General features: G+C 38.0%; 1 protein-coding gene across 4 annotated transcripts in view; it reads left to right on the top strand.

Moving 5' to 3' along the window:
* Positions 1 to 10458, top strand: part of DPY19L1 (dpy-19 like C-mannosyltransferase 1) — an 88197-nt gene that overhangs the window by 57949 nt on the left and 19790 nt on the right. For all 4 annotated transcript variants that reach the window (XM_081800287.1, XM_081800286.1, XM_081800284.1 and 1 more), the window contains exons 11-14: positions 131 to 217; positions 2351 to 2410; positions 2936 to 3016; positions 6857 to 6958. In XM_081800287.1, coding sequence (XP_081656413.1) covers positions 131 to 217; positions 2351 to 2410; positions 2936 to 3016; positions 6857 to 6958 — 330 coding nt within the window. The remainder of the gene's footprint in view (positions 1 to 130; positions 218 to 2350; positions 2411 to 2935; positions 3017 to 6856; positions 6959 to 10458) is intronic.

The following is a 10458-nucleotide window of genomic DNA, read 5'->3' on the forward strand; positions in this document are numbered from 1 at the left end:
GAACGTGGGCTATTTTCATGGTATATCCCCTTTTGAACAGCTTGAATTTCATCATGGGCATGTGCAATTTTCAGAATAAAAATCATTGTCTTTTATGTGCATTAATTATATTTTTCTTGGATTTTTCCAGATTTCTCTTGCACTTTGTTTTGTTTTGATGTTTGGAAACTCAATGTTATTAACTTCTTATTATGCTTCCTCTTTGGTAATTATTTGGGTAAGTGTCTCTTAAGTACATGGCTATTTTTGAAACTAATGGTTCACCAGTTTTTAATCACTGGCTTGGGATTTTTGATAAGAATTTTTGATAAGAATCATCTCAGGTGTTTTACTGAATCCATGTGTATGTGATAGAGTATTCCAGTAGTCCCATCCCCAGGAAGAAAGAAACCCACGAGTTAATACTGGAAAACATAGCACCTTGCCTTATACCCCTACTTTGCCCTTTCTCTTTCCTCATCTTTTCTGTCACATGAGTTTTGGTCCAGGGTTCATTTTAGAAAGGTTTTGTGCTTTCTTCTTTTTCTTGTTTCCTCCCCTTGGCAGTTTTTCTCCTATTCCTGCTCCACTCTCTGACTCCCTTGCCTCCCTGTGGCATCTCGCAGCAGTCTCTCCTGGTTTCTCTGGGATCAGAGGCTTGGGGCCTTGGGTTCTTTTAGTTTTTTTACTCCTTGTGTCTATTTGTATAAAATATTTAAATAGATTAAATCAGGTGATGATTCGGTTATATTTTGCTAAATCACTACAAAGAGCAGATTTAGATTATCGGGAGACTGTCTTCTAGAATTAGAGCAAACAGTGAAAAGTCATCTAACTCCTTCTGCCACTTTTGGCAGGATGACTTTGTAAATAGAAGTCTTCCTACATTTAAGGACTTCCAGATGTGAGTATGCCTTTTTTATTAGTAGGTTTCACCATTACACTGTTTTTGCTAACCTAAGAGGAAAAAAATTACTCCTATATTTAAAGTGCACGTGCTTTAGTATTAGGCTGTTTTCCTGAAGAAAAAAGTATATGGTACTGTCTTAATTAAACTATATTCTGCTTCTTGAATAATCGTTTTAAGTTACCCAGATTATTTTGGCTTTCTTGACTTCTAGAACCCATGATCAACTTGGGAACTTCCTATTTCTTTGTCCTATTTCACAAATTATATTTAAGATCCTGTTTTCCAAGAATATGCCTCTTCCCAGTCTGGACTGCTACCCTTTTCAGGTTGTGTGGCTCAAGGGTACTTAGTTACAGATACTGGCAGTTAGGATATGAGGATGTGGGGTTTTCAGCAATGTCAAAAAAATCATTAATTGAGTTGCTGTACTTTGAGATTAATGATAGTTCTTATAGTCAGTGAATTCTGTTTATAATCAGGAAATGTAACAGTGCACCCAGTTCTATATTTACACGCGTACACAGGCAAGGCCTGCTATTACTTAAAGTACATGACTCTTAATACTTGTATTCAGGTGCCAGTAAAATCTAACCTAAGTCCATATGGCAGGAAACTTCAGTCCAGTACCTACAATGTATCAGGTTTTCTTTCAGGTGCTCGAAAGTAAGATGTGTCTTGGGTATAAATTAAGCATATTTATGTATATTTCATTATTTGGGTGTCTACACATGAATGATGCCAACAGTTACAGAATATAGAGAATGTATGCATATTTAACTATAAACACACATTTGCCTATTTTCGTTTGTGGTAATCTCTTTGAAACCTAAATCTTATCACTTTTTGTGTTCTCAGATATTCAGAAACTTCTGAAGAGATTTAATTTGGGTTCATGTATTTATGCTTTGATCTCCAATCATATTTTTTGCCAAGTTTGAAGTAGATTTAGCTTCCTGTAGGTACTATACTTGGTAGTCTGTTCATTTCCTAGAGAGAGAGAAAAGATTTGGTAGAGGAGAAATATTTAGTTGATCCATTAAAAACTCATTTGTAGTTTATTCTAAGAGTTGATCATTTTTAACTTAAGGAAAATCTTATAAGACACCTGTCTAAAATTCTGAAATTATTATATACCATATATAACAGTACACACACATATATATTATATACTATTATATATTATATTGCTTCTGAGATAAATCAGGGATGTAAAATCAGTCATAGAAATTTACATATGGTAATTCTGTTTTCAATTTTACAAAGTCACTAACTGGTCTAATCTGCTTTGGATAAAATAGAGCTATTTCTTAAAGTCAATGAGCTTGTGGTGATGCTATATGGAACATTGACAATGTGCTGAATTTTAGATTCTTGAGAGTCTTATTATTTAGAAATGTTTTTTGGTACTTGAATTTATGTATATAAGTATTAACTGTGTGCTATGTTATTTTCTCCATGAAGGGTATACTGGAAATGAAACCACATTTCCTGAAAATAAATGTATCCGAACTTAGTTTATGGGTAAGAATCAATCTATTTGAATGCATAAGTTTTTCCTTTTCTAAAATAAATATATCATCAGTTTTATGTTTTACTTTTAAGGAAATTATTCTTATGTAATGCAGGAGATCTAACAGGTTTATGATATAATTAGGGCTCAATTTTCCCTTTTCATGTGGCAAGTTAAAATTGGATAGGTGAAGAATTCTGGTTTTACTTATTTTATCACCCATTTTTCTTCTGGGGAGCAGTGCGTGTGTAAGAGACTGTTAGTAGAGGGGGAATGTAACTGCAATTGCTGTGTAAATCTATAAGATATGTTAATTTTGAAAGTATCATATGTGTATATTTTTATTTTTGGTGATAGCCCCTTGATTTTGGATAACATTCTTTAAGCTACATTGTTTAGCATTTTTTTCTTGGGTATGTAAATATTTCTTTCACATGTGATTAAAGTATTAATTTTTTTTCTTCCTCAGCTGTGTCTAAGGAATGTCTCTATGAAGCATTAGTTTATTTTTGTTTTGTTTTGTTTTCCTTTTGGAGGTTATCCAAGGATGTTTTTGGTTATTTGGAACTGTCGTACTCAAGTATTTGACATCTAAAATCTTTGGCATTGCAGATGATGTAAGTGCATTTTTTGCTTAAATTTGAAAGACTTGTAAAGAATCAAACAGGCTAAGAATGAATTACTTGAGTTATTAAAGTACCACTATTTAAGCCAAATTCTAATATGACGTCTATTCACTTATTATTTTATCTATTTACAGTAATAGAAAGTAAATGTGACTCTGTGTATAATCTCTATTCTCCAATATTAATTTCTTGACACAATTCTGTTATTTTAATCAGTCTTTCTGTATCACAAAGATTTTAAAATTTTAAAGCAAGAAAGCTCTAAAGACTTCAGCTCAAATTTTAAGGTCCATACAGGCATTTTTCTCTGGTTTCTTTATAATCTCCTTTGGTAACACATCAGTATGCCATCTTCAGAGCCTCTGAAACTATAGACCATATTATAGTCTCATTCCCCCAACCCCATTTCCTGGTCAGTGCTTGTGAAAGGTTTACTTATAGGTAATTTAATCCATTTAGTCTTATTAAGAGAAGGGTTTTTTGTTGTTTGTTTTGTTTTGGTGTTTTGTTAGGAGAGAAAATAAGATGAGAAGAATTCTGCTTTATAACTTTAAAGATTTTTCCTATCCATAATCTTGCTTTGCCTATTTTATTTTGGTGTTTTAGTAACACATTGATTAAATTTAAAAAGGAAGCAACACAACCACAGACACAGAAAGTGTAAAGCAAACCACATATTTTTTCTGTAATTTATTTTAATTGACTATCTTTCCTTCATCCATAATAGATTAAAGCTATAGTTTTGAAACTGGGTTTTGTGAAGTCCTGGAATTTCCAGACTCTTCTTTGGGGTCTGCCTACTTCCCAACCTCCTTGGCAGCCCCTCTTTTACCCAAGGCAGTTTAGGTTTAATTTCTTGTACATTGGACAATTATGCAGTTTTTCATTTGAACAAGGGAATTTTTTGCTTAAAAAAGATGGAAAGCAATTGGGTTGTTCACTGGGTGATCTACAACCTGTGGAAAGACTTTTTAAAGTAGAAAACTATAGTCTAAAGTTACTTATTCACTCATTCAATATGTACCTGCTATGTGGCTGGCGATAGAATGCATCCTAGAGATACAGAACCGAGTAAGACATGGTCTCGTGGGAGCTCGGGACGATATATAACATAATAAAGGGCTGTGATAAAAGCAAGCATAGAGTGCTGCAGGAACACACAGGAGGAGAGTCGGGGAAGGCTCCTTCCTGGAAGTTTGCTGAGAAGAGGAGAGCTACACGGTGATTGAGTCAGTGAGGATGCAGAGAATGAGCAGGAAGAAAAGGGAGACAGCCCAAGTTGTAGGTGAATGGAATCTGTCTCCTCACTGGGGGAGACAAACCGGTTACGGTATTGATTTGGGTTAAAGTGATGTCATTTCTGTCACAGCCTGATGTCGTAGCAGGACCAAACAAATTAGAAGTAATTGAATTGCAACTTCAATATTTCTAGAAATCTGTAACACTGATCAAGGACATCAGCTCACAGATTCTGAATTGTGACATTGGTCAAAGGAAGAGACTGGCAAAGCCACACAGCCTTTAAGAAGCATTTCCGCTCATCCTTCCCTATTAAGATAAATAGACACTTCCCTGTTCTTCAGGAACCACGTGAACAATTTCTCAGTACATCCTGACTTCCCATCCCTGCTCCTGTCAACACTCTTCTTGGTAGAAGTCTGAGGTTGTTTACCAGGGAAGCTTAGTCAGTAGTCAGGGACACACAGTTTTTTACTGGGGGCTGGTAACATAGGCACCTTCTGCCTGACGCTTATCAAAATTTCAGACTCCCAGAAGGAATGTGGGTGCTCCACAGAAACCAGAGTGTTTTAGGTATAGGGAGCTGCTACTCATTCTCACTTGGAGTGGTAGGAGCCATCTGAAATCTAAGTTCCCTGATGCCAGCCAAGCACCAGCTTTGCAGGCGGATTTTTCAAGGATAGCATCAGGCCCACTACGTTAACTCTCGTCTGAACATCAAGTTTGCCCCATCTTTTCCTCTCTTCCACGCCTTCTTGGGTCTTCCGTGAATCTGCATACCACCACCCAGCCAGTCATAGGTTTGTGGAGAGCCTGGGCTCCGGGATCCCTCAGCCCATGTGTGCAGCTTTCCAGGCCACCAGGGATGGGAGAATTGATGTACCCCCTTGTTGGTTTTCCCATTTCCAGAATTTCTGTAAAGTTTCTAGCTAGTCTGCCAGTCTGCTGTTCACTGCAGGAATAATGCAGCATTAGGCTGACAGAGCGTTTCCTGCCGTTTGATACTTTTATTAACAGTGTCTCTGAGCAGAGATTTTTTTCGCTCCCTGCCCCCAAACAAGTCAGCACCCTCCTCTAGCAAAGGTTCTGCTTTTCATGGCCAGCCCCACCCTGGTGGGACTCTTGGGCCCACCGCCCGGGCAGTGGTGGTGCTGCTGATGGTGGATGGGGGCAGCCCGGGCACGCATGCCGCAGACACCCACTATTTCCATTCAGAATCCGCCAGCTTTGTAGGGGTGAGTGCTTCTCCATTTGTTTTCTTTTTGGTGAATTTCTAAAACGTGATATGGTTGTTTTTGACAGTTTTGTCCAATTTCATAGGTGTCAATTGCTAACCTAGATTTCTTTGGTTCAATTTATCTTATTTTGTTGTCCTCTTCCATTTTCAGCCTTTCTACATACTTTTGTTTTAAACATGTCTCTTGTGGACAATATAAATTTGAATTTTATCCCTGAAACCCAGTTTGAGCATCTGTCCTTTAATTTGCGAATTTAAGGTCTTTACGTATATGGCAATTACCATTATATTGGGACTTATTTCTTCCATTTTGTTTGAGAGTTTCCATCTATTTTACTTGCTTTTTTAGATTTTTTTCTCCTCTTCATTGGATAGTTTTCTTATGCTATTTAAGGCACTGTATATTCTCCCTTTTGATTTCTTAAACTTATCAGCATACACTTCTTCCCCAACAAAGTAAAGTATTTTGGAATTCTTTAGCACATTCCCACCACCCCTTAGTTCCTACTCTCCCGGAGCCCCCCTGCTTCATATACGTATCATTTAGGATTTTAGCTATGGTTTGTTTTATATAATTTCCCTCTTTTTGTTTGGTTCTTGCTTTTTTACACAATAATGAATTAAAATTTGGCAAGTGTTTTCTCATTTGTTAATTGCAGATACTCCCACCTTCCTCATATGGCTTTTTGTGGGAAGTAGATGAGATGATGTGAGAGCACTTGGTAGCGTGTAAAGAATCACACAGATAATTGATCATCATTCAAAGGTGGATTTTATTCCAAGGCCTGCCCATTTTCTACTTATTTCAGTCTTTTTTTTTTTTTTTTAATGGAGCCCAATTTGGGGCTTGAGTTTACAACCCTGAGGTTGACCTGAGCTGAGAGCAACAGTCAGATGTTTAACCGATTGAGTCACCCAGGCATCCCTCAATCCCCTTTTCAGAAATCGATACTCATGTTTTCTTTTCTTTCACTCCATTGTACTTTGTCCCTTAGGATTGACAGATGTCTGTGTGTGTTACCAAGCCTGCCCCTCCTGATAGGCTCGGGAAAAGGAGATGTTGTATAGTGTATTTTGTCAGGTTTAGCACACTGAGCAGGGAAAACCCACGGATAAAAAGCCTTCGGTGTGTTGATGACGAATCGTGGAAGGCGGGTGTTGCCGGGAGCTGTCATTTGCCAACAAGAGAAGGAGGAACCGTGAGCTTGCAGCGCTTTAACAGAAGCAAGCCTGGCATGGGAACAGCGAGCTCTGTGATGACGTAGTGGAAGCTTTTTTTAGATACTATTAAGATTGACATGCGCTACTACAGTATATGGCATAATCTAATGGTACCTCACTTTCTTCCTTCCTAGGCTCATATTGGCAACTTATTAACATCAAAATTCTTCAGTTACAAGGATTTTGATACTTTATTGTATACCTGTGCAGCGGAGTTTGACTTTATGGAAAAGGAGGTAAGATGCAATTTCTAATTTTCCTTCCTCAGGCTTTGGTCTATTCATTTTTCATGAAGGGTGCTCCTGTTATCTCAGACTCTCCTCTGTGCTGTTACCTCAGTGGGAAGGAATGGAAAGTGATGGTTTGGAGGAGGACATCCCTACTTCCGTTAGTATGGCATCCCGAAATGTCTGGTCTTTTCTCATTTTGATAATTTAGAAGCAAGCATTCAGACTAGCAATAGTGTTTTGGATGAGTAAACACAGAAGCACTTCAAGTCGCCTCTTTTCAGGGATAGCATTAATTCGGTGCTGCTCTCAAGCTCTCACATTTCCATTTACTCAGTGGTTGTTGATTTGAATGATCTCATTGCTTTGAAGTATCATTGAGTACAAGTTTTTCATTCCAATGATGTTTTTCTTTCTAAAACTATATTCAGATGCTTAAAAAGAAACCAGAGAGTAGTGTGGGGGATTGTGAGATGGAAGTCTGCAGTACTACTTGATGTTCTTGGACAAGCGACTCTCATTTGATTTTCTGTAATAGCTTACCAGTTCCTAGTGGTATGCTGCAAAAAGATATTGTGAGGACCAAATGAGATATGTAGGGAAGTACTTTGATATTTTGATGATACTTTATATAAAATATTATTTTGCAGCAATCAGTGAGCTGGTTTGGTTCAACAAGCATGTATATATGTATGTGTGTCTTTTTTAACACCACCCATGTGGCCCCAATTTATTATGATATTTTATTATCTGTGAAACATTTTCCTGCAAAGCTATGTGTGTGTATGTCTGACACTGGTCAACAATACTCTGTTTCCCTTTGATCCCCGCTGGGTGGTTACCTCTGTGTCCTGAGTTACAGACCAGGGGATGATAGTGTACCACACTGCAAACTCCTATCAACCAGACATTCTGAATTGAGCATGTGCTGCAGATGGACTGTTTACTCCAGTGACCTGTCAGTCTTCATTCCATTGCCAGGTTCTGGCAAATTTCGACACATAGTGGCTAATAAATAGTGTATGAATGATAGTGTTGAGCCCACTGAAAGAAACTAAGGAAGAGTGTCTTCCAAGACATTCAAATGCATGTTCATAGAAAATCAAGACTCCTTCAAGCAAGTGGTAAAGGAAACAGAAGGTAAACATCGGCAGACCATTAGGATATGGCGGAGGTCCTTTGACATTATGGAGGATATTCATGCCACTGTAACCTGAGAGTATGCACCATCAGTTAGATGATAGAAGAAATTTATTGAGGCATAGCATGACGTCAGTTAATTTGAAGACGACCGAGAGCTGTTTGCAGCCTGCTCTGCCGCATCTCCATAGGTAGCTTCACAGGGCCTGTGCAGTAGAGACAGGATGGTGCCAGTTCAGAGAAGGCGTCCATTGTCTGACATAGCCATACACTGGGGAAAACGGAACAGTTTCCCATGATATTATGCTGATACGGAAAGACCTGTATAATGGAATGAACAAAATGGTATGGCCGTATTGACCTATAGTTAACACACATAGAATAAGGTGTAAGAGAGCAAAGTTTTAACAGTGGTTTTTGGCTGGAGAGATAATGATTAACTTGTTTTGCAATTTACATCTTCAAAATTTTCAACAATAATCATATTTCAATTGTATTCTGCTTTAAAGTAAAGTAAAAACAATGAGGGGGATCTTTCCTTTCTAGATATGGAAACGGTTAGCAACACTCTTTAAAGTACAAGGATACTAAGACAGGAACATTTTTATGGCCAAAAATAGACAACGCTTGGATAGATCCATGTGTATGTACTTAACTATGTTTATGTGTATTTACTTAATAATGAAATGAAGCGAGAAGCACAGATAAATAGTTAAAAAGTGCATTATTTCATAAATATTATTTGAAATACGGGATTTGGGGTGAGGAGTCAGGTTAAAGCCTTGTGTCACATTATGCAATAAACTTCAATTCAGTTAATTAACGTGTCAATATTAAATGAAGCCTGAAAAATTTGAGAGACATTTCAATGAGTATTAGCTTCATTTTTTTAATGAGCATAATAGCAGCGCAAAGCACATATGAGAATGATTAATAGATTTGACTGCGTGTAACTTAAAACATCTGTACCTTAAATATTATAAAAATTAAAAAGCAGATGACTAACTGGGATGACTCTTGCCATAAATATAACAAATGGATCTAGGGATTAATGTAGTAAGTATAGGAGATTGTCCAAATCAGTAAAAAATTACTGAGGACTCTTACCCTTCTCCACCACCAAAAATACATCCCCACTCCCACACACATATGTAGAAATGGGGGAAGGATATGAACAGACAACCCATTGGGGAGGAAATGCTGATAACTGATTAACATGTGAAACTGGTTGTTGTCTTTATTTTTTCTGCATTTTTAGTTTTCACGATGAGCATATATAACTTTTATGCTTAGAATAAAACCAAGCATTCGTAGAAAAAGAACTTGTAATTCTAGTAGCACACACGCATGTATACACACGCATACCCCTCTCCCTGTGTGGTTTGTTTCATTTGCATTTGTCCTTGTGCATACACTCTATCTGATGGATCTTTTGGAATTGAGGAGATTGTATAATTTTATTCCCTTTATATTAATACTTTTATATATTAAGTCGAGTCCCTTCTCTTGGTTTCCTGCTGAGAGTTATACTGATCTTAGTCACTTCTTGTTCCTCCACTACTTCCCCCCATTTCTAATTTATTGTAATACTATAATCCGTGACATTATTTTACTTCCCATATACTCTCCCCTCTGACCCCACTGTAAGAGTCCCATTGCACGTTCAGTGTCTGCACACGTGACCACTCATGCTGTTCTGTCCCCTTTACATCCCCGTCCTTGTCGCAGTTCTGTAGGTTGGTGTTTTTAATGCTGCATGTTCTGGGATTGAAGCCTCTCCTGCCATTTCTTGATTGGGTGAAGCTTGCTCTGCAGTGGATTCCTCAGGAAGGGCCATAGGAGCCATAATCCTTGAGTTTTTACATGTTCAAATATTTTATCAGTGGCTTTTATACGGGAGGGTCTGGCTAGATGCAGAATCTTCGGCTCAAGGGGTTTTCCTTGACTGTCTTAAATAAATTACCCCACCATCTTCCAGCCTAAGTGTTGCTGTCAAAGTTTGATGCTAATCTGATTTTTTCTTTTTATGAGAAATATTAAAAAATACCTTTTTTTTAAAAGATTTTATTTATTTATTTGACAGAGAGAGAGAAACAGGGAGAGAGGGAACACAAGCAGGGGGAGTAGGAGAAGGAGAAGCAGGCTTCCCACTGAGCAGGGAGCCCAATGTGGGGCTCGATCCTAGGACCCTGGGATCATGACCTGAGCCGAAGGCAGACGCTTAACGGTTGAGCCACCCAGGCGCCCCTAAAAAATACTTTTAAAACAAAGTTTTGGAGGGGCACCTGGGTGGCTCAGTGGTTAAGCGACTGCCTTCGGCTCAGGTCATGATCCCAGGGTCCTGGGATCAAGCCCCATATAGGGCTCTC

This window comes from Leptonychotes weddellii, chromosome 12 (genome assembly GCF_054177405.1).
Source record: "Leptonychotes weddellii isolate Sample4059 chromosome 12, ASM5417740v2, whole genome shotgun sequence".
NCBI lineage: Eukaryota > Metazoa > Chordata > Mammalia > Carnivora > Phocidae > Leptonychotes > Leptonychotes weddellii.